Genomic DNA, 24,978 nt, shown 5'->3' with positions numbered 1-24,978 from the left:
AAACATTATAATGTTTATCTCACTGACATGGGGAGCTACAATATTTTTGATGTCATGCATGCAAACATGACTTACCGATGTTGAGGTCAGTCGAGGTCTTTTAGCTGTGTTTTATTTCCACACCGATAAAGATCTTAGATATGGAGATTCTAAACACAGAGAGTATATTGTAATTGTGGAAAAGAGAGAAGCTGGATGAAATTATTAATATATATTGTCAATGCGATATTCAACAATAATATTGCAACTTTATGTTTTGCTTATTTCATTCCTTCATTCATGCAGCTCAGTTATATTTTTGACTGAAGATGCATTTATTCTTATTTTATAATTAAGAATAAATTATACATGTTTTTTTTTTTTGTCGTGTTGGAGTTGATGCTTTATACCTACATTTAATAATTTATTATTTTTTAAGTACTATTTTTTTTCTGGTGACCACAAAATGGCAAATTTGGGAGGTATAATAGAAATGCATTTGGTTTTTGGAGGAAAACTTATTAATTTAGATTCATAATTCCTTGAAAAAATTTAACAAATTACTCAAAGAAAACCTTATTTTTTTAGGGAAGTAGCTATTTTCTTATAGGTTATTAGATACACAGAGTTACCTAAATGTAATTGGCTTGTTGTCTTGTCTTTCCCATTTTGATGTTTGAGAGAGAAATTATCCCTGCGTGATATTGGTTATACACCTAGAGAAGAAGTATGTCACAAATTTAAGTAAGATTCTTAAATATGTGGATAAAGGGTAAACTGTAAATGCATTATTTTTACAGAAATTTTTAGAGGTCCTGTTGATGGTGGGGCACCAGTAATTACAAGTGATTGTTTAAAGAAAAATATCTTTTTTTGTGCAAGGTTATGCCTCAGCAGAACAAAGATTGATTTAAAAGCCTTTCTGCTCATCTTTGCCATGAGGTGCCGCTTCGTGTCGAGGCAGCCGTCAATGCAGACCTCTTCAGGGTTGCAATCCAATAATGAGACGTTGCCTCCAGTAAATTTTCTCGTTAGGAACTTGCAGTTTCACAACGGAGGTTTATCTTGTCTTCTAGACTAAAGCTAACCTTGTTACACCAAGAAATGGCGAACCTCTGATTGCTGCGATCCAGGACTTTCTGACAGGTTGGTGCAGAGATGTGGAGTGGACAATCAGACATGATCGGTTTTGATAATGTCTGAAATAACATCTGTATACTGTTCAAATTGTTGTTTTTTGACTAGCATAGCACCCTGCAAAAGTATTCCCCTCCTTGGCATTTGATATGCTTTGTTCCTTCAAAACTTAGAATTCGAATGAATTGTTATAGAATTTGCACTATTTTATGTACAGAGCATACCTACAACTTTGAAGATGTATTTTTTGTGTGAAGCAAACAACAAATAGGACTGCCACCACCATGTTTCACTGTGGGATGGTGGTCATGGGGTGATGGGATGTGTTGGGTTTGTGCCTGACATAGCATTTTCCTTGGTGACCAAAAACCAGACCAGAGCTCCTGCTTTAAACAGTTAGAGAGTTGCCTACGTGTCTTTTGGCAAACTCAAAATATGCCGTCTAAATTTCCACACTATGTAAGAGCTTTTTTTTCCCCTGGCCACTCTTCCATAAAACCCATCTCTATGGAGCATACGGCTTCTTATGGTCCCATGGTTACCTCTGGGCTCTGTGCTGCCTCTCTGATCAATGCCCTCCTGGCCCGGTCTGTGAGTTTTGGTGGGCGGTCCTCTCTTGGCAAGTTAGTTGTGGTACCATGTGCTTTCCTTTTTAATATGATGGTTTTGATTGTGCTCTGGGGGAACATCAAATATATAAAAAAAATAAATGTATGACCCCACCCTGACTTGTACTTCTCAACAACTTTGCCCCTGACTTGTTTGAACAACTCCTTGGTCTTAATGGAGCCTCTCAGAAAAGTGTTTAGGCCGACAGATCATGTGACACTTAAATTGCAAGTATGACTTAGTTTCAATAATGATGTGACTTTATATGGCAATTTTAAGGCTTTTATTAATACTTTTTTTGTTTTTCTCATTTCACTTGACCAACTTAGACTACTTTGTATAGGTTAAACAACAACATTTAATCTACAGGTTGGAATGTAACAAAGTAGGTAAAAAGCCAAGGGGGCTGAATACTTTTGCAAGGCACTGTAGCTACAGTATGTCTCACCTGCACTAACCTTGAAACCTATTTTATCCACTAAGGTGCATATCTGTTGACGCTGAAGGACACCTTTTTTGACCGATCTAAAGCCTGCCAGATCGTTGCATCAATACTTGTGGGCAAAGATGAAAAAGTCAGGATCTCTCTCCCTCACCCTGCGATTGTAAAGGTAGTGTGACTAAGCGTGGGCCTTTGTCATGTAACTCTGTTTTCCTTAAGCTACTTATATTCCGTTTTGTCTCTGTCAGCCAATTGCTCTGTGGACAGGCAAACAGATCTTCAGTGTCATTTTGAAGCCGAGTAAGGATTGTCCTGTCAATGCAAACCTGAGGACCAAAGGCAAACAGTACTGCGGCAAAGGAGAGGATCTCTGTCACAACGACTCGTGTGAGTTTGACTTGAAAATATTTTTGCTTGGCTTTGATTAGGTATTGCTTTGTAACCTATCAATACTGTGATTTTATGTGACTAACACAAAATAGCTTTCAATCACATGGAAGTAAAAGGATACACACATGGTGTTGAATATAGTTTGTGGAGACAGTGAGAACAGTGTATGTTTGTTTCTAGGCCCCATCAGTGAATATTTTGTGTAACCCTATTTGCTTCTATTAAATACTGCATGTTTTTACACATATTTCTCCATTAGCTTTTCTCATCAAGAGGCTGAAATATTTTCTTATGTTTCAAAATGCAAAATAGCTCCAGCTTAGTCTGAATGAATGGAGAGCTTATAAAGTCATCAAGTTTCAAGTCTTGATGTAGCTTCTGAATTGGGCTTTGGCTAGGCCATTCTACCACATGAATATAGTTTGATTTAAACGATTTACACCAGGGGTGTCAAACTCCTTTTGGTTGAGGGGCCGCATACAGCTTAATCTGATCTCAAGAGGGCCACACGAGTAAACTAATAGAACTAATAAAAGTGGACTTGTTGTTGATTTTTATATTAAGTTAATTTCACTTTTACACAATATATTATGAATAACCTCAGCGTTTTTAAGAAAAGTATGTGCAATTTCAACAATACTTTTACTCAGTTAAACATTTACTTGTACATTATGCGTAAGAACTGATCACAGTGATTATACAATGTTGAAAAACATTTATTCACATTTTTTGGAACTTAAAAATACTGTCCTGCATGACAAAATACATCAAACAGATAAAAATTAAGAAATTATTTGAATATTTCCAGACCTGAAGCTTAATCTGCTAATTAAAACACAGCGCCCCTCGTGGACAATATAGGAACTGCATATTTTCAATTAAACGAAGTACATGTTTTTTTCAATAATTGTTTTATCATTCTCTTCCTTTTATCTTGTCCACTTGTGAAAGTCAAATCTGATGAGCTCTTTGTGGCATCTTATTGCCACATTGCCAGATAGGACACTTTTTTTTTTTTTTTTTTTATAATGATAATGCATTTAGCCACAGGGCCGGACTAAATTGTTCGGCAGGCCGAATCCGGCCCGCGGGCCGTATGTTTGACACCCCTGATTTACACCGTACCCTGGATGCATGTTTATGGTCATTGCCCTGCTGGAAGGTGAACTTTTACCCCATTCTCAAACCTCTTTCAGGTTCTAGCAGGATTTCTTGCAGGATTTTGCTGAATTTCGGTTCCGTCCGTCTTCCAGGCAACTCTGACTAGGTTGCCTGTCCCTGCTAAAAACGATCATCTCCACATCAGGATGCCACCACAGTGATTTAGCACAGCGATGTTACCATGCTGATGCTGTTAGTTGGAGCAGAGTCAGATTTAAGGGGGCTAAATACAAATGCATGGCACACTTGTTTTAGTATTTTATTTCTAAAAGACATAGAACATAATGTCACCTTCCTTCCAGTTGACAATCTTTATGTTTGGTGTAGCTCAAATAAGATCCCAATGAAATTCATAAAAAATTGGTCATTTGATGTGACAAATCTTTAAAGTTACAAAAGTTATGAATACTTTTGCAAATGACTTATTTTTTTCTCCTAAAATTATATTTCATCGAATGCACAGTCTTCAGAAAAGAAATATATATTTTTTTACTCTACCCATTGAGGGACTGCCACTCATTTTTTATTGCCAGAACAGAATCCGGCGTCCTCAGGCAAACGTCGCAGTGTTATTGACCTTGTTAGTGTTTCTATTCTGGATCTGATGAGTTCATCTCTGTACCTGTGTGTTTGTCTCACACCCCCAGTCGTGGTGATTCACAACAGTGAGCTGATGTGTGGAAGCATGGATAAGGGCACCTTGGGATCCGGCTCAAAGAACAATATTTTCTACATCTTGCTGAGAGACTGGGGACAGCTGGAGGCTGCTAACGCCATGTCCCGCCTGGCTAGACTCGCTCCAGTGTTTCTCTGTAGGTGGTCCACGGTGTTTGTCTCTAATTCTGTTTCAAATACTTTACAAACTCTTTATGCAAGTGAAAGATATATAGTGGAAAATAATCCTAATATATTTAGCCATGTCAGACGTTTCATCTGACAACATGGATACCTACTTAACACATGAGTTAGGGCTGGGCAATATATCGAGATTTTTACAATATTGAGATTGAATAAAAAAAAAAGATTTAAGATGAGGCTATATAGTTTATATCGAGATGGTCTATGTTGTGTTATAATTATACTTTTATGCATTGCAGTAGGTTATTTTTTAGCCATTTCTCATAGTTATCTGAAATTGTTTGCTAATAAAAAATATGCCTGTGAGACATTTGGGATAAATCCTTGATTGTAAGACGCCTTTTTATAATTACTTTATGAAAAGAAAAACATATTAAGATAAATATCATGTATCTGCATTTAGGGTAAAATTAAAGAAATATCATTAGTATCAACCTTTTGTATTATATTACCAAAAAACAATAACTTTTATAGTATATTCTAGATTAAAAAGATGCTTCTATAACGGATAAGTGTCGTTCTGAATGCTTTTTTTACCCAATTTTCAGCCAACAGAGGTTTCTCTATTGGAATCGGTGATGTGACTCCTGGGGCGGGTTTGTTGAAGGCCAAACAGGACCTGCTGGACGACGGCTACAAGAAGTGTGACGAATACATCGAAGCTCTGCAGACAGGCCGGCTGCAGCAGCAGCCAGGCTGCACCGCAGAGGAGACGCTGGAGGTAGAGTTCTTTCACCTGGATACCTTACTACCACTTGGGTGGTGACTGATTTTTCAAATTTCCATCAAAACTTAAAAAGTTTATGTTGATATTGTAATTATAGAAAAATCTTTCTGCTATAGCTGTGATCACATGCATATCCGGCCCTGCAGAGATCATTTAGAAACGGCGGTCATTCAATAAACAATTTGTTGAGTCGTATAATGGCCACTCATGTTGCTCATGAAAGGCTAACAAAATGTGGAAGTTTAAATGGAACACGTGACTTTAAACATGTCTTTTAACCATTAAAAAATATTAGTTTGGGTTGAAGTAATTAAAAACGCAGGATTATGGGCAGTAAATAGTTAGATTGAGCTTCAGTCATGCTTCAGTAGCATCTGCACATGAATGATTAAAGAAAGAAAATCCAGTATGCCTTGAGAAATTATCCACCTTAATTGGACCATTAGAAACCAAATGCAGTGAACATACCAAAGTTGGAACGATGTCAAGCTGCTGCTGACAAAACACTCCTATATAGAAGTGCAGAAGTTTTCACTGAGTGAATTACACACAGGTTGTCTTTTTTAATATTAGAGGCAGTTGTATTTTTACTTAGATTGCTTGCTTTAATCAGCAGGTCAGCTTCAACAAATAACAGTAAGGCTGAACGTATTACACCAAAGTTGATCAGTCAGCCTTTTGAAACATCAAATTCTACCTTTTATCAGACATGGACATTTTATCTTGGAAATCTCATAGTTGGCTAAGGGTGTGAGGGACTAATTTCCAGCTAAAAAGCTAAAAATCAGCTAACCGTGTTAACTGCTAATATAAGTTGCTAACGGCTCAAATCACGTTGTCTTTGTTTTTGAAATCCGGGTGAAATCCTGTTTAATCACAGAGCTTCATAACACCGTCTCTTTACATGTGGAGTGCCTTTATAGTTAACAAGAAATGAATTAAATGTTTAGAGACAGACAGTCCTTTGTAACTCTAGGCAGTTTTTTTTTAGTAAACCTTTTTTTTTAAATTGCACTGTAAAGGTTAATGTCAAGGCAATTCAGGTTTCAATCAGAAAAGTTATTTTGCATCTAAAAAATAAAAATATGAAAAGCAGATTGTAATCACTCAAAAAGAACAGTAAAAACTCTGACTGCAGGGAAGATATTTTCTACAGATATAGACTGATTGATTGGAGAAAAGTTCAAATTAACTGGAAAAACAGACCCAGGTTTTTCAGTGTCCTGTCCTGCTGATGATTAGCACAATACAAGTATTGTACTAATTATCTAGTTTTAGTGTAATACTAGCTCCACCTGGGGAAAAGATGACATTGAATTAATAATTGTTCCCTTTAGCCGAGTTAAGAATATTTAACTCTGGTCTTTTATTGTAAACAAAATATGTTTATAGAAGTAAATCAATGTACATACTGCAGAGAAAACCATGTGGTACAAATTCCTGACAAAACCAGCTTTACTTGCATGTTTAGGAGGAAAAAGATTAGATTGTGTTGTTGTCCACCGTCATGTTTTGTTTTGCTTTTTCAACAGGCTCTTATTTTGAGAGAGCTTTCTGTGATCAGAGACCGAGCTGGCAGTGCCTGTCTCAGAGAGCTTGATAAGAGCAACAGCCCCCTCATTATGGCTCTTTGTGGTTCCAAAGGTAAGCATGCTGGAAGCTATTTTAGGATTATCCCTCCGACATCCTCAACATTTATGAGGCTGTTAATTGGTAGTTATCACAGAAAGTAACACAAAAAGGGTGAGGTAGCTAAACATTTTAGTGCTGGTAATTCCATCTTGTATTACAAAGCGGGATGCAAATATAATGTAATGTAGTTTTTAATCTAGTCTTTTTTTCTCCCCTCTGAAACTGTTGCACTAAAATAGTTTCCTGAAGTTGATTCACGCACAGCTTGAATCCCTTATTCACTTCTTTCACTGTGTGCCTCTCTCTTTTTTGGTAAAATCAGTTTTGTGTAGTGTGCATGCTGGCAATGTATAAAAATAATCATGAATTATGTCATAAAGTTCCTTTTGTAGTTCCAAACATATTTAGTATTTTCAATCACATTTTTGTCTTGCCAAAAGCTTCTCTTTCCTACAGCCTGGATCACAAATACATGAACAGATATGCAAATTATGCAATGACATCATCTTGCGACTTTTAGAACAGCCAATAGTGACTTTGCTTGGTGAGGAGTCGGCAACAGTGGTACTACGCCCTTATTACATGTAGAAGTAGGAAACTCAGTTGTTCCAACGTTTAAGCCTCTTGCTTTCTTCTTAGAATGACGCCAATTACTGTCCAGGCATTGGTAACAGTCTGTTGATCACGGTGATTTTATGGGTCGAATCATAAAGATGTCTATATTTACGAACATTCACTAGAAGGAGCGCTTGCTCTGCGTAGTAAGGAATTTTCTTAAGTTCGCGAAATGGTGCGGTTGCCAAAATTACATAACATGGCCGCACGGCATCAACCAGGCTTAAGGCTCTGCCACACCATTTGAATGAGATTGAGGTCTGCACCATTTTGTTTCTGTACCTTTTAGCCAGTAAAAAAAATCACTGCTCTGTTTGGGTTAATTATGTTTTTTGAGCCAAATCTTAGTTGTTATTATTACATGGTGTATATTTGGTATACAGAGAAGTTTATGGTTGGTTCAGTAACTCCTTGATGGCAAGGTCCTGTGGCTGCAAAGGCCCAAATCACTGCTTACACAGCCTGGTTAACGGTTGATATAAGATGACTGTGCTGAAAGGCTGTTTTGTCCTATCCAATTATGGGAAAACATCTCTACTCTGGTTGGATCTCTTCCAGAAATCTTGATTAACTCAAAAACAACTTTGCAAACCAAAGTTATGCAGCTGTTTTTCATGCAGATGAAAATTTGCAAACTCAAACTTTGTCCTGTTCATGTTACTGCCTAATGTACAGCTCTGAATATTAAAATGTAACCTTTTATCTGAGTTCTATAGAGATTCTAAGATGGCACTCCTGTAACTGTTCAGTGGAAAAGATGAATTGTGGTTCTGTGAGCACATCCTAGATTTAATACAACCTTAACTAGAGTTAGAAAGGGGACAGTTTGGGTGTCCTTGTCCTAATTTTGTAGGACTTGCAGCGCTTACGGGTTAGTATTAATATCTTTAATCTTATTAAGTTGAACTGCAGGAATTGGTGCTGCTGGTAAATGACACATTTGAGTGTAGCTGTTGCGGCTAATTCATTTAGCTCGGAAAATATGTGCAGCACGAGCTAGGATTGTCCAGCAAGCTTTCAGACAGCATTACGAGATTGTTTTAAAGTGATTACATCCAAAATTCAGCTCACTGACCCCCTCACCTCAGGGCAACCTTTCTGTGACAGCTCAGTACTATTAGATGGAGTGATCTTGTTGTTTTTCTGAGCCTTGCTGCTTTAACACTATGAAGAAAGAGCTTAGATTTCTACACACCAGAAGAGAAAATTCCTTCAGACAGCGAAGGTCTGAAGGAACCTTTTAGGTTCCTGGAGAAAGAAAAAGTCTACCTACTGATCCTGGAAGTAGAAAACAAAAAAAGGGTTTTTCTTAAGATTTTAGGTCTAAATAGTAACTGGTATAAATATATCTTTTTGCTTCAGCTTTTCTGCCCATCTGAAACATTATTCCTTTGTAAAGAAGATTCGTACCCGTCTGAAGACTACATAAAATCCTAGTGGATTTTTATCGTGATTCTTTAAGTTATCCAGTGGTTATCTTCTTGCCTTAAGACTTGGTAGCTTATTGTCAAATACCCTTTACATTTGAAACTTACTTGTTATTATCATTGTAATAAAAGCTACAAAGGATATTACATTTGAAACTTCTTTAATTGTTATTTCTTGTATTTTCACTATTTTTTTGCCTGTATGCTCTGCTTACTGTCTGATAGTTTTGTGTTTTCCTTGCATTCAGGGTCCTTCATTAATATCTCCCAGATGATTGCCTGTGTCGGTCAGCAGGCTATAAGTGGCTCTCGAGTCCCGGATGGCTTTGAAAACCGCTCCTTGCCTCACTTTGAAAAACACTCAAAAGTAAGCTCTTTCTTTCCCTCGTCTCAATCCATTTGTTGTATATTCAGTACTGTTTGTACCAGAGTTGTACCGAGACATTCAGCCCACAAGATGGGAATATTTATGATATCATGTTCCTTAGAAAGAGCCAGGATTTTAGCATTATTTTGCTTTATTAATAAAATAAAGGTTTTGCAAAGACTTTTACATCACGAGCCAGAGCTGATCAAATGCAGTCCAGAATGGCTAAGTTATGAATAGCCCTTTAGCGCAGAAGCTAGCAGTCACATGCTAACTTCTGTCTTGTTGGCTTCCAATAGTTGGTCTGTGTGAGATTATTCTAGGGCTTACATATAATTCAAATCTTATCCACCCCACTGTCACCATTTTGTTTTTCTACCCAGTACTAAAATGATGCTCGAGAGTCACCTGAAAAGTGTTGTTAAAAAACCCCCAACGACAGTTATTTTTGTTGACTTTGACAACAAATCAGGGAAGATTCAGAACTACTTCCTTTCTAACTTCAAAGTAAGAGTCTGACACATAGCTACATAGTACCATGCTTAAAGCTGCCCCCCTTATCTCTGGGATTGTTAGTTTTCAGCTTGTTAAATCTGAAAAGCTCAACTTAAATATTAGTTTTGGCTAGGTTATTTTCTGTAAACCTGAAAACGCTGAGTTTAGTGCTTCTCCCTTTTTGTGTTTTCTTGTTGTTGGGTTTGATTTGCTGAGAAGCTGTTTTATTTATTATAAGTGTGTTTCATCTGGTTTAACAATGTATAGGATGTTGTCTCTTTTTATTTAAAAACCTTATAAATACATTTTTGATAAATTTTACCACCTAGACTCTTTCTGTTGAGCTGCGGCTAAATGTTCTCTGGTCAAGGGAAATGGCGTGTCCTTCAAAACCGAATCAGACTTCACTGATTCTGGGGGTGGCTTCACATCCTGTTCTTCAGGTGGAAACTGTCCTTCTCTGGAAAACGAAGACATCAACAGAGAATCAGACTATGAAATAGCTGCATCTTTCCGTGATTGGAGCAGAGTATCCACACGGGCTGGGTACAGCCCAGGGTTTTCAGCATGATTAACCCAGAGCCCAGTCTGCACTACTGGCTGGAAATCAGTATATAGCTCAGACTTAATTCACCAGAACATGTGACTAACTAAAGACTGGTGACAAAAACGAAGAAAAAGAGAAAAAATTGGCAGACTTTCCTTTGATGAGAAATATTATGGAGTTTTAATGTTGCACATCAACTCCTTTCCAAATTCTGTTTTTCACGCAGTCCAAACAAAGGCTTTGAAAAGCAAATTTGAATAATTAAATCATAAAAAGCACTTGCATTGGTGAATTGTACATGTAAATTATACACCACAAACCTAGAAAATGCAGACAGTTGCCCCTATATAAGATCTGCATCAGACCTTACATCAGGACCATAAGGTCTCCTAGAGCTAGCTTGCATGCCCAGTCTTGTTAGCTGAATGCTCAACATTAAGTAAAAATATGCACATTCCAATGGTGCAAAGTAAGTAAAATGCATAAAAACCAGGTTGTAAATTTGTACATTTTCTTTATGGTATATGAAGATAACTTTAAAGAACAAAACAAGAGAAAATGTTGCTATACTGTTCTATAAACGTATCTGTATTGATTGAGGGACTATCATACAGCTGCTTCTACTGGACCTTGGAGACAATGCCGGTAGATTAACCTTTATTCCTAACGTAATCAAGTTATAATTCCCTTAAAGAACTAAAGCAGATCGATAAACATGCAGATAAGTAAAATAGATGGAACAAAAAGCAGGGAAGCTGAATGGATCTGAAATATTTTCCACAATATCGGCAAGTGAAGATAGGAGGACAACAATTGTAGAGTAATATATGCCAATGTTTACTATGATGCATCATATTCTGGTCTTAAACTAATGTATTATCTATTGTCTTCATTATAATAGCTTATCCAGCATTCTAGAGGTTTGTCTAGGGGCGGGTGATATGAAAATAAAATTGTATCTTGATATTTTGTATTACTTATTAATTACTCTTTCATCACCTGGTAACTGAAATTTATCATCATGATAAAGCTTTTTTTTTTTCAAATACTTTTTTCACAATAACAATAAACGGTATGAGATATATAAAATGATTATAGTTTGAATTGCAGGAGGAAAATAAGAGGAAATCCGGATCATGTCAACACCGTCTGGGACGTCTGGAGAATGCTTAGAACTTGTTTAATGGTTTGACGATAATTTCTCCTCCAGCTGCCTGCTGCTAAAGGTTTTGTGGCTGACAGCTTCTATTCTGGTCTGACCCCCACTGAGTTCTTCTTTCACACCATGGCCGGGCGAGAGGGTCTGGTGGATACCGCAGTCAAGACTGCAGAGACTGGATACATGCAGGTAATGTTGATGAATCTCCCCCCCCCCCACTTCCCTTCCAAGGTGTAAGCATGCCCCCCTACAGGTGATAGGTTATAAATGGGTAAAAGCAAATTTCTGCATTAAAGGAGCAATACATTAGAACTTGACTGTAAATTTAACCAGAATCATTCTCATTTGTCACCTGGGAAGAAAGTAACATTCTCTATAAACAATCGGTCCTCTCCATCAGCGAGGTCTCCTTTCAAACCTAGAGGTACGGTCCGGAACAACTTCGACGCAAGGTGTAGCTCGAGTTTACTTCCTGGTTGCTGAGCCAATCGTATGAGAGTTCCCAGGGTTCCCAAAACAAAGCACAACATTTGGTTTTTTATCTTTGCAAATGAGCAGCAGCCTGCAAACATGGAAGCCAGTAAGAGAAGCGGACCAGAACTAGAACAGAATACAGCATCATATACCTGTCGTGTGGAAGTAAAAATCCAGTGGTTTCACAGCAGCTGGACCGTTGTGGAAATGGCATAGGCGGTTGTCAATGGCAGGCTGTTGTGGATGTGTTGTTTCATTATTACTTATGGCCCCTTTAAAGCCGTGGGAAAAAGTACATATAGAAGCTGAAGGGAGTAATTTAAGTCACTGAAATCAATTGGTAGGTATTCGTAAATCTTTAAATGTTGTAACAGACTATTTTTGGAAACCTATTTACTATATAGTTGGGTTTTGCAAAGGAAAATAACTGGTCAACCTGCCGAGGTTCAGCTTGCCCTCCTCAAACTGCAGTTCCACTGCAGACAAAGTGTGAAGTGACTTTTAATTACTGATTTGTTAAGTTATATATTTGCTGTCAGACAAATACTGGATAATAATTTATTGTTGTTTATGCTTTGGACCATTTTTTGGAGATGAAAAATCACTAATAGTGCAAAACATTATGCTAACCAGCAGTGCTTAAATGCGTCTTGGTAACTTTGACGAATGTTTGGTTTGACAGAGGCGTCTGGTGAAGTCCCTTGAGGATTTGTGCTCTCAGTATGACCTGACCGTGCGCAGCTCCACGGGCGACATCATCCAATTCATTTATGGTGGTGATGGCCTGGATCCGGCTGCAATGGAAGGAAAGGATGAGCCGCTGGAGTTTAAGAGAGTCCTGGATAATATTAGGGTGAGTCAAGACCAGAGTGAACAGATTGATGGCTCATATAGTATTTGGCTTTTCTTCTGGGGGTATATTTTGTATTTTATTTTTTATGTGTGTGATTTTTCCTCCTTGTTGTCCCATCTTTCACACATCCTTGTGCGTGCCACCAATATTGGAGTAAAAGTATTTTACATAAGACCCTTACTATATTCCAGTTGTTTGTAACTTTGCAAACACTTTTTCATAATTATCATGAATATTTCATTTTTCTATAATACAGACACTGCCATATATTGTTACTTTTTTTTTTTTACAACCAACTAAAACTAAAAGGTTATCTCTGACATAACTTGATATAGATAACTTGAAATTGTTTAATTGATTTATTGTTTATTTCAACACAAAATTGGAAAATAAAGTAAAAGAACAAACAAATATAACACATATAGTCAACTGAGGTTACACAGGATTTACATCACAATCAGCTAAATGTTATGTTCAAAATGGTGTAGGAAAATATAGAAATGTAAACTGAAAATGTTCTAGTATTTAAAGGTTTTAAAATTGCATGGCTAAAAATATTAACTTGTTGAAGTAGTAATTTATGTAATTATACTGATTATTTAACTTCCAGCAGAGTTGCTAATCCCCACTAAATATAATCTCTGCTACATTAACTGGATTTAAATCTATGGTTATTTTGTGTATTGAAGGCAGTCTGAAGCAAAGCATCACTAGGTCATGCTAAAAGATGCCAGCATTGGAAGTGCACATGTTGGGGAGGTTTCCCATTTATATTAGGAAGGTGAAATGTAATGCAATTTTACACTAATGGCATGTGTGATACTAATTACGGTTAACAGAAATCATGACTAATAGTGCAAATATTGATCAAATCTGCTCATAGTATTTAACTCAAGTATTTTAAATTATATATTTTATACCCTTTTGTGTTTCTGTACGCTTCAATTTGCCTTTCACTTTGCTGGTGATCCATCAGAATTTCCCTACTTTGGGACAATAAAGGATATTTCTATAATATTCTAACATATCCTTATACAGTTACACTTTTTATTTTATTTCTAATATAATAAAGGCATGCAAGAAAAAAAAATAGATTTGTAGGAGAAACAAGGGATTGTTTTCAAAAAATATATATTTTTTTTCTTTTCCTAACACAACGATCAAAATTTAGCGTATTTCTTTGCAAACCTTCAGGTTCTTCCCTGTGTGAAAAAGCCAAAAACAGCCAAATGTTAAGAAGTGTTTTCATAAGACAAGAACATAATTAGTCATTCCAGTGTAGTTTAGTGTATTGAACCATGGCTGAGATGAACAGAAAAACAAAATGTATTTTCCAGCTCATGGTTTGGTCCAAAAGATTAACTGTGTAACACAAATACTACTAATCTAGCTACTTTTATAGAAAAGGCTTTTCATTTTTAGGATAACATCAGCTTTTTTCTATTAAGCCTTTATCTATTTTGATCACAGCACTAATTTTATGAATGAGTGCTTTCATGAATATATTGTGAAACCATCAGAGCTGGATGCTGTTCAGAAACTTAATTTCACACCAACGTTGTGGCATTTTCTTATCTGGGAACTGTAGGGTATTGTTGTTTTTTTCTTCTTTCCTTAACCTGAATTATGGTTTTGGCTCTGGGATGCACAAGTTCTGTTTTTAACTAAATCTAGCCAAATTGGTAATAATATGTATTCATAATAATTAATTCATAATACACATTATACACATAATACACATGAGACTGACAGACCAAGATCAGCAGCAACAACTACAATCCATAGACCACTGTGAACCACACTGTAATGTAAAAACACCCCGTTTCTTTGGAGTAGCAAAATAATGAAGATGATAGTTATTTGACATGAAAACTAGTGTCAATGTTTAACATTGGACCGAGCAAAACAATAAGTGTGGCTCACATAATAGTATCAATACACAAAACAGGTACACTTTTCATTTTAAAATGCTTTGATGGCGACTCTCTAACTCAGATGCCTATAAGCTGCGTTGAGTCTGAAATGATGATCACTGTGAAGTAATCCAGAAATGTTAAAAATTACACTGGCTCCCTGTATCTCAGAGAATAGACTTTAAAATACTTCTGTTAGTCTATAAATCACTGAATGGCTTAGCACCTAAATACATCAGACTGGTTATCAGTGTATCAACCCTCCAGACCACTAAGGTCTTCTGGCTCCAGCCTACTCTGCATATCCAGAACCAGAACCAAACATGGAGAAGTAGCATTTAGTTCCTATGCTTTATTTATCTGGAACAAACTTCCAGAAACTGTAAAAGTGCTGAAAGCCTGAGTTCCTTTAAATTAAGGTTAAAAAACCTATTTGTTTAGAGTTGCCTTTAAATGTTGATGTTGACGTTCATAGTCCAACTTGTCTTATATCTTAACCTGCTGCTACGTTTTCACTGCAGTGTGCTTCTGTCATATTTTTCCTCTCTGTAATGTTTTTTTCTCTCCTTTATAATGTTTTCTCTTTTTTTGTTCATGTACAGCACTTTACATCATCTTGTTACTGAAAAGTGCTTTATAAATAAACTTGCCTTGCCTTACTATGAGGAAAAGTAAAGCCTTTAACATTTTTATTGACATGCAAACATCCTCTTTATGAAAATTGTATATTTTGTTTCTCAATAAAAAAAAAAGTTCTCTCTTTTTTTCTCCATTTCTGTATTGAGCAGTCTAGTTATCATTAACTAATGGGATCCTTTTACATATACATGGCGGGCATATGGTCTTAAGTTACAGTAATGTGTTCTCATACAGCGTTGATGTGAATAATCAGTCAGGTTTCTGGTTAGGTTTGCAGTAAGTTAGAAGTCATTTGAATCATTCATGCCTTTCTACCAGTGACTACAGATTGTGCGAATGATTGGGTTTGATTCTTTGTTCTCCCCAGGCGGTCTACACATGCTCAAATGAGCCTGCCCTCAGTCAGAACGAGCTCATCCTCACTGCTGATAACATCATGAAAAGAACTGACTTCTTGTGCTGCAGAGACAGCTTTTTGGAGGTAAAGATTTCTCCAAGTGTATCATTACTTTTTTATTGCTACGGAAAAATACCCTGATGCTCGCTGTTTTTGTTTTATCTGCTTACAAAATCATGCCCATGCCGGTTTGTACAGTCAATACTTGCCTAATTTGCAGACTTTAAAACTGCAGCAGTTTATTTTACCAACAGACCTGATAACTGTGGCAGCTTATGGCCAGTTTTTGTTTTACAGCTTTAAAATCATGTTGGTGTTTTCCTGCTATCTATGCAATTACTCTGTTTTTAAAAATATAAATGATTTAACATTTTTAATAACAAGTGGAACCATTCAGGGGAATATTGTTCATTTACACATACAGCTGACTGACCGTTTGGAGCAAGAAGAACTTGCAATGGTGCCATACCAATGGTAAAAAGATTTGCACATTAGAAACATGAGAAATAGTCTATATTTGAGTAGTTTTGAACAAGAATTTTTAAAACAATAGCACATCTTGCACCCATCCTTAATTTCATATGCAGACTGGATGAAGAATTTGGTTCTTTTACATGTACAAGCAACCTTTTATAGGTGTTCAAACAGGCTGACTGACCATTGCAGTCACCAGATAGAAAAACTCCTGCCTCGACTCCACAATTTGTTCTAGGCTCACCGTGTGAAAGAGCTCTTTTGAGTCATCTTGGTCAATTAACTTGGCTGAACCCGAGCAGACCCTATATACCTGTAGACTTCTGAGCTCATCAAACTGCTTTAATAGGGTCACAGAAACCAAAATGCCAACTCGAAATTGGATAAATGTTGCAAACCCACAATTTATTTCCTTGGTGGGGAGGAGTTTTATTTTTTTTCCCACCAGAAATAAATGGACCTTTCTTCAGTGTACAAACTACAGTGTTATGTCTTAACAAGCAAAGGAAACTGAGAAAAGAGTTCAGGTAACTTGTTTAGGCAAAAGTTAGACTTTACTTTTTGAAGCTAAACATCAGATCAGGAAATCACTTTGACACCCGCTGTTTTTAATGTATAGGTTTTCAAAAGTACATGATATGGCATAAAACCCAATAAATACACCAAAGGCATTTATTAGTCCATCTCCTGCTGTGTAGTCTGTCAGAGCTTCAAGTCTTCTTTTGATTCAGAGGAATAATGTGGACTAGACCTGTTAGATCCACCAAACTGAGGGAACACTAATGAGGCCAGACCGTTAACACCTCTGGTATAATTTTACTCTTTCTAAGGAATCCCTTTCATAAAGTATCTGACTTTCTCATCCTCCCGGTTCTTTTGTCACCGCCTGTTTCTGCTCTTGCTGTTTTGATGCCCTGATAGTTATTAGCTAATTATTTACATATTTTCCTATGTTGTCTATCATCTAAAACGGGAAGAAATAAATGTAACAGGTAAAGAACACGTGTTCAGGGACAGCTCCTGAGACACATTTACATTTTGATTTCAGTTAACTACTGCGACTTAATGGATTTGGAAATTGCTTTGACCTCACTGTTGGGGTCCTGTCCTTGAATTAAATAATTTAATTGGGCATAATTATTTTGGTTGTGCTACACTTATATTTAGAAATGCCAGAAGTGAATTAGATACGTCAGATGCATTAAAGGTATATAGCCGCATAATATGCTTATTAAAAAGACCAAAAACCGTTTGATCATGATAAAATATTGTTATATACACCAATCCTTCATCTTAATAGTGTTTTGATAGTCCTTTTTGAGCTGAAAGATAATTTGCTCTTGGGCACGATTGACAAATATAAACGGACGTGGCGACATTTAGCGACGGTATCGCAGAACTATCATAATGCCGGTGTGCTTAATTAATAAATCAATTGTAAATAATGCCTGACCATCTGCAATGCCTCACAGTAAAGTAGCAGCTCGGTGTGATTGAAGACCAACCGTTATTAATTAAATAAAGCAAACCAATCTACAAAAACTTTAACAGCCTCATAGCAGAACGTTTACTCACGTCAGTCAGCTCTGCGGTCATGCTTGAAATTTGCCAGGTTTAGTGTCCCCTCCGTGAACACCACCGTTCATACTGTTCCCAGCGACATTCCAGTCTTTTCCCTTATGGAATCATAAATTTTTTTGCGCTTTTTTTCACAGGATCTTGGACCATACCTCATTGTTTTGCTAGGAGATGCTAATTGCCATTAGCCGCTTCCTTGTTTGAACCCCGGCTACACATGCACAGTACATACTTCCGTTAAAATCATAGATACACACGAAAGGCTTTATTTACTAACAAACTGAGCAAAAACAAAGCATAAAAGACCAAAATAACAACTAATATAACAGGATGTGATAATCTTTCATAAAAACTTTGTATGCAAACAGAGTGAGCTACCAAAATATAAATAAAATAAAAAGTCAAAGAACGTGGCTATACACCTTTTAAACTCCTGACATATTTATATTAGTACCAGGAAGACGTGATCGCCTCTGCAATGAACCCTTTGAACCTCTCAACATTTTTTATGCACAAGCAAAAGTTTTAGTGCATTTTCTGGGGTATTACATATTGAACAACACAAATTAGTGTTTTTTTTTTTTTTTTTTTTTTTTTTTTTTACAAATACAAATCTGAAACGTGGGGACTTGTATTTAGCATGTTGTGAAATATTCTGTCAAACAAGTTTTTGTTTCAACTTTGCATACTTTTTATTTTCTTTTTTTTTTTTTTTTTTTTTTTTTGCTCAACCTCAGTCAGATTGGATGGAAAGGGTCTGTGAACATCGATTTTCATGCCCCAGAGTCCCATTTGAACTTAGGTCTTAAGAAAGCATCCCCACCACAAGCTGCTGCCACCGCCATGTTTCAAGCATGGCGTGTCCAGAGCAGAGTGCAGGGTTGGTTTTCCGCCATGCTTAAACATTGACATTTGTGGTTGTAAAATGTAAACCACCTTAAAGAGGACATATTATGCATTTTTATTCTACTTTTTCCCATTTGAATCATCCATTTATGGTCTATATAAAGTTGAATTGCAATGCTTTCGTCTGAATTACTGGTTAGTTTACCCCCACTTTCCCCTTTTTTGCTCCTGTTCTGAGGTGCATATGAGAGCAACTTGTTTTGGTGATGTCCCTTTAAATGCAAAGGAGGCACGTCACACCCCACTCCCCCTCCAGGTTGCAGAGCACTCCACTCCACCCTGTTTGACTATTTTTCTTGTATGCTGGCAGCCGGTGTAATGAGCAATCGAACATTTTGACTTATTCACTTGTAGCTTCAGTATCCTTGAGTTTGGAATACAAAATCGCTCCGAAAAATTAAAATGGCGAGCTGGAAATCCATGACCTTGTTCAGCAGATTCCCAGCTAATATTATAACGTAATGGTTAAAAAATTTTTAACAAAATGTCTAGAAAAACATGATCCCAAGCAGAATATTTGACATTCATATACATTGAAATGTTCTGCACCAGAGACTCCAAGTACACAACAAATGTATTTCAGGGCTAAAAAAGTGGATTTTACAAATGTCCCTTTTAAAGATCATTAGTTATTTTACAAGGCCCTTTAATATTGTAAAACCAAGAGAATGTGATGTAAGTGCTATTAACTGGAATCCACTCTTAGCTTGGCAGCTATTGTATAATAAGAGCCAGGTTTTCTATAATACAAAGAAATATGGACTTGCTTGTTAAAGACCTTGCCTGTTGTAATGTGAAACTGTCACCCTTTTCATGAAGGAGTTAACAGAGACTGGTGCAGAGAAGTACCTGGAGGTACAGTGACCGAGCATGTTGGATTGTTTCACTAAATCCAGAATGGTGTGCCAGCAAGATTTGTGTCTTATCAAACATATTGAATAACAGTGTGACTGTTAAAATTACAATAATCTTTGTTATTGAGACCGGTACCTTAAATGTCTGCCTGCTCTGTTTAATGCTCACATTTTTAATGAGGTTGTGCAATGTGTTTTCTGTGTATTCCTTTCATTTTTAACAGGTGCAATGTCCAACCTTTGCATGACAACGAACAGTGTTGCAAACAATAGTATTCTCAGTGTAAAGGATTCAGTGACTATATATATTGTCTCGTCCCATTCCTTCAGGAAATAAAGAAATTCATAAAGACCGTGTCGGAGAGGATCAAGAAGACCAGAGATAAGTACGGCATCAATGATAACGGGACTACTGAGGTATTACTATTTAATAAAGATTAGTGGTTGCATTAGGCTGCGTTAGATCTAAGCTTACTTGTAATTTTGGCTTAAACCTTTTTTTTTTTTTATTCCCTGCAGCCAAAGGTTCTGTATCAGTTGGACCGCATCACTCCAACCCAACTAGAGAAGTTTTTAGGAACCTGCAGAGACAAGTACATGAGGTACAAAATTAAATCATTGTGCTGTTACAACCGCAAACCTCAAGTGGAAGGTTTTAGAAATAGTCCTGACTGAATTTTGCAGTTTAAGATTTCTCTTTTCTTGAGACACTAATTCATTCATTCCTTCTTTTTTTTTTTTTTTTTGCTCCTTAAAGAGCTCAGATGGAGCCAGGTTCTGCGGTCGGCGCTCTCTGTGCTCAGAGCATCGGAGAGCCGGGCACTCAAATGACACTGAAAACCTTTCACTTCGCCGGGGTGGCGTCGATGAATATCACTCTGGGGGTGCCTCGCATCAAAGAAATTATTAATGCCTCCAAGAATATAAGGTAAGCAATTACAGAGAGATTTCACATTCTTCCCGGAGTCGTTTTAGTGCAGAAGGTGTTTTTCAAAGGTGCCGCCTTTCTTTGAAATGAAGCGTCGGTGGAAATGTGCTGTAATTTATTGCTGGCAGCAATCATGACCGGATTTCAAATGAGAAGCATGTGCATTACATGGTCGGCCCGATTCTAGTTGTAGATCATGTGGAAAAGTTGCCCAAAACCAAAGCTTAGCACCTGATTCAGAGATTTAAGTAACAGAGCTGTTCTTTACCCTCATCCCAGTATTAAATACGCCACTAATTGGTTTTGAACTCTCTGCTCACCCGTCAGCACCCCTATAATCACAGCTAACCTGGATGTGGAGGACGATGCTGACTTCGCCAGGCTGGTGAAGGGCCGAATCGAGAAAACTCTTCTCGGAGAGGTAATCTTTCTCAGCGCTGTTGTGCCATAAAAATTGACCAATGGTTATTAGGGACCGCAAAAGAGTTACTGTGACACGTGAACACGTTGAAGTGCCAAACTGTATCAAATCTTCGTTTTCTTTTTGCCCGTCGACAGATTTCCGAGTACATCGAAGAGGTTTTTCTCCCAGATGACTGCTTCATCCTGGTGAAGCTGTCTCTGGAGAGAATAAGGCTGCTGCGACTGGAGGTACAACTCATTGTTCCTGTTTCATCCTACTTACTTTGTCAATCGCAACTCAATTTTTTTTTTCATAGCAATACTCAATAATTCATATTACCACTTCAGGTACAATGCTGCGGGGCTAAGAGATTTATTATTTATTAAGAGATTTTTTTTTTCTGCAATTGACACTAAAAATATAAAGTCCAGCCAGTTAAAACATTTAAAAGCGTATTGTTATAAACTGTTGCTTTAATTTAAAGATAAAGGTGATTAAAAGGATAAACCCACCGTAATGTCAGTTAAACCTTTCTTGTTCTAGTTTGATGACTAGTTAATCTTTATTTTTCTCATCTAGTCATTAAAAAAACATGTTCTGGGAAACGGTGGAAAGAGAAAAATTCCTATCCCTCTGCGTACGCCGTATACAACAAAAAGTAGAGATGATGAATGTAGATTCCCGCATGTCGTACTTTCTTAAAACTTATTCAAGTAAAAAAAATCTTTTTAATGTTAATTTTGCAGTTGCAGTTAGAAGTCTGAGCTATTACAGAGAAACTTTGCTTCTGGCAAGCAGAGTGGGATCGATACCAATATTCTGGGAAAATGTTACAGCGTGTGTTAACCAACCCTGTAGTAGGAATCTGAAGCTCTTTGCAGAGGATAATCTTTTTTTTTTAGTGACTAAGTAGACAAACTCGACTGATTTCGCATCAGCAAAGCCTTTGTTTCTCAGGTCTGTCTGAAGCACGTCTCACATTTCCTGCTCTAAGGCGCTTTGAGCTGTGCTGTCGGGCCTGATTACCTGCAGGTCATTTAGCAGAGCTGTTTGTTTGTCCACCAGGTGAACGCAGAAACGGTGCGCTACTCCATCTGCATGTCTAAGCTGCGAGTGAAGCCCGCCGACATCGCCGTGCACGGCGAAGCGGTGGTCTGCGTGTCTCCACGGGAGAACAACAAAAGCTCGATGTACTACGTGCTGCAGTCGTTAAAAGAAGAACTTCCAAAGGTAAAAATAGTTTTACACTGAACACTACATTAACTTTTCCCCTTCATCCATTTATTTGGTTGGTATTTGAACACATGGTGGCTACTGATCTAATTTTTACCTACAAATTCAGAAGTTGGATATTTTATGATTCACCTTTTTCCGAGGTACCGCTCTCTTTGGTCGTGCTCCTGAGGAAACTGGGGCTGTGTGTTTATTTTCCTTTTAGAAAGCCTTTCAGTGCTGAGAAGAGCACCCCGTGGCTTTCAGTTGCCGGCCCTGAAGGACAATGTTAAAAAGTCAGAATGTTAGGTCTCTGCGGGCATTTTATGAAGTGACAGTTCATACTATTATCGATCCATCCAGCCTCAAGGAGGATAAGGAGCCCCGGAGTGTTTGTTGGCAGCGTTTATCCTCACCTAAAAGCAGCAACTGTTCTCATTGTCGTTTGAAAACGATTTACAGCCAACTTCTCTTATGCAGTAGTTGTATATTTTTTTTTACAGCCCCATCTCACTAAATTAGGGCATCATTGAATGGTTATATTTTAGAAAATCAATTCAAAAGGTTACACTGATAAATTCACAACCACCAGAGGGATTTAGCTGTTTATTTTAGTTTGAATTATTTTAGCTTACAGATAATGAAAACATAGAATTCCGTTCTGAATTCTTGGTTGTGGCATTTTTGCTAATTTACTGCATCAGAGCGGCATGGCATGGAGGCGATCGGCCTGTGCTTCTGCTGAGGTGTTATGGGAGTCCGGGTTGCAAAGGAAGATTCTTTAGCACTGATCGAGAAGAAAGGAAAGAAATATAGTTCCCAGTTTATGGTAAAATTTAAATAAGTCATCAGGTATGGATAAATCTTTTATAAAGTCTTGATACGTGCTCCCGTTTAAGGTGGTGGTGCAGGGAATACCTGAAGTTGCCCGAGCCGTCATTCACATCGACGAGCAAAGCGGGAAGAACAAGTACAAGCTGCTGGTGGAGGGCGACAACATGAGAGCTGTCATGGCAACACACGGCGTCAACGGGAGCCGGACCACCTCAAACAACACGTACGAGGTACGAGTCGCAGGATGCTTGATGTAGACATCTGTGTGGGGTGCATTCATGTCCAAGTTGAACTTACAGCTCTTTAGCATTTTCAATTGCAGGGCATCACTGATTAAAGCTGCGGTTGATTAAATGAAGATTTGATTTGATTTGTTTTTAGGTGCAGATATATGCACGCTCTTCAGCAGCTTCATAAATGTGCTAACTGATGATGATTTAATCCTGTATTTTTTTCTCTTTGGCTCAGAATTTCCTGTTCAAAGATGCTTTAATGAAAAACAAAAACAGTTGCATACTTGCAACAGCTACTCCTGTTTGTAACATTTAGTCAAACTCAACTTTTCAATATTAACCCAGTTAAAAAAAAACTGTCTTCTGGTGGTTTTTAAAACCTAACAAAAACATGATCATAAGAATTTGATCATACATCCTTCAATCACATCGACTTCTTAAGTATGAATTTCCTTAATGCTGGACAAAAAACAAGGCAGATAAAAAGAAAAGCAAAAATCATGAGTTTAAGTACAGATATGAACAAAATTGTTGGTACCCCTCTGTTAAAGAAAATCCCACAAGGGTCCCTTAAATAAGTTTAAACTGACAAAATTACTAATAAAAATCTACTGGAAATCAACCAATAAAAATCAGACATTGATTTTAAATTGTGGTTTACTGGTTTCATTGAAAAACAATCTAATGAAACAACACAGGACAAAAAAATGATGGAAAGATTGAAAATAATTTGAGCAGAGGGACCAGTTAAACTGAGGTGTGTCCTCTAATTAGCATCGCAGAGGTCTTCATGCATGTTGCCAGTCAGTCTGTCTATTTAAACTCTTAGGTGACATGGTTAGAAGGTAAATTATAGACAAGCCTGTTAAAGGTAAAGGCTATAAGACCATCTCCAGGCAGTTTCATGTTCCTGTGACTACGGTTGCACATATTATACAGAAGTCTAATGTCCACGGGACTGTAGCCAGCCTCCTTGGACATGGTTTGAAGGAGGAAAATAAATGATAAATTGAAGCGAAAGATCATACGAATGGTTACCAATGGTAACCATTCGTATGATGGTTACCAGAACAAACAACATAAATTAAAGGTGAACTCCAACGGTTAAGGTACACACAGTTCGTCACACAGTCCTGTTTCTGGACTGTGTGACGAGGTTGAAGCAATGCCGCACAGCTAGACCATTCATATCCATGCAGAAAGACCCCAGGCCAGGATTCAAACCCGTAACCTTCCTACTGCAAGGCAGCAGTGCTCCCAAACTGTGCCACCTTGCAGATTTGCATGTAGAAACGTCAGTCTGTGCTTTTTGTTGGTCTGATGACGGTGATATATTTGTTGTATTGCTGCAGGATTCACAAAGCTGTGAAAGTCTTGTTCAATGGCATTAAATACGTTTAAACTGGCAGTTGTGAAAGGTTAACATATTATTGGGTTTCTGTCCTAAGTGGTATTACATTAAAGATAATAATCTTGAGCTGTAGCTTATTCTCAGAGACCTGTGGATTTTAATTGTGTTCTGCGATATTTTTATTTGTGTCTTTCAGTTTCTCTTACTGAAAGTGAAGTTATACCAGTTTTAAGAAAGCCGTGTAAATATGACATGGTTTTTCATATTTTGGAAAACAAATCTAGCTTGTTGACATTGCCGTCTGCCTTTTAAGGGCCAGACCACTTAGATTTCTATTTGCGCTGCCTGCTCCCCAGCAGCTAAGGGGTTGTCCATGACCTCCGC

General features: G+C 37.4%; 1 protein-coding gene across 2 annotated transcripts in view; it reads left to right on the top strand.

Annotated features, from left to right (window-relative positions):
- The window catches only part of polr3a (polymerase (RNA) III (DNA directed) polypeptide A), a 38,332-nt gene that overhangs the window by 11,144 nt on the left and 2,210 nt on the right, over positions 1–24,978 (top strand). The window contains exons 11-28 of one of the 2 annotated variants that reach the window (XM_036141878.1): positions 1,056–1,125; positions 2,209–2,336; positions 2,416–2,554; positions 4,366–4,530; positions 5,125–5,297; positions 6,836–6,947; positions 9,226–9,344; positions 11,597–11,734; positions 12,702–12,872; positions 15,792–15,905; positions 19,599–19,634; positions 19,964–20,050; positions 20,153–20,235; positions 20,391–20,561; positions 20,889–20,982; positions 21,120–21,212; positions 22,030–22,194; positions 23,076–23,240. In XM_036141878.1, the coding sequence (XP_035997771.1) occupies positions 1,056–1,125; positions 2,209–2,336; positions 2,416–2,554; positions 4,366–4,530; positions 5,125–5,297; positions 6,836–6,947; positions 9,226–9,344; positions 11,597–11,734; positions 12,702–12,872; positions 15,792–15,905; positions 19,599–19,634; positions 19,964–20,050; positions 20,153–20,235; positions 20,391–20,561; positions 20,889–20,982; positions 21,120–21,212; positions 22,030–22,194; positions 23,076–23,240 (2,223 nt within the window). The remainder of the gene's footprint in view (positions 1–1,055; positions 1,126–2,208; positions 2,337–2,415; positions 2,555–4,365; positions 4,531–5,124; positions 5,298–6,835; positions 6,948–9,225; positions 9,345–11,596; positions 11,735–12,701; positions 12,873–15,791; positions 15,906–19,598; positions 19,635–19,963; positions 20,051–20,152; positions 20,236–20,390; positions 20,562–20,888; positions 20,983–21,119; positions 21,213–22,029; positions 22,195–23,075; positions 23,241–24,978) is intronic. The other variant, XM_036141879.1, reaches the window with a different exon arrangement.

Source organism: Fundulus heteroclitus, chromosome 10, assembly GCF_011125445.2.
Source record: "Fundulus heteroclitus isolate FHET01 chromosome 10, MU-UCD_Fhet_4.1, whole genome shotgun sequence".
NCBI lineage: Eukaryota > Metazoa > Chordata > Actinopteri > Cyprinodontiformes > Fundulidae > Fundulus > Fundulus heteroclitus.
This window is presented reverse-complemented; position numbering and strand designations above follow the sequence as displayed.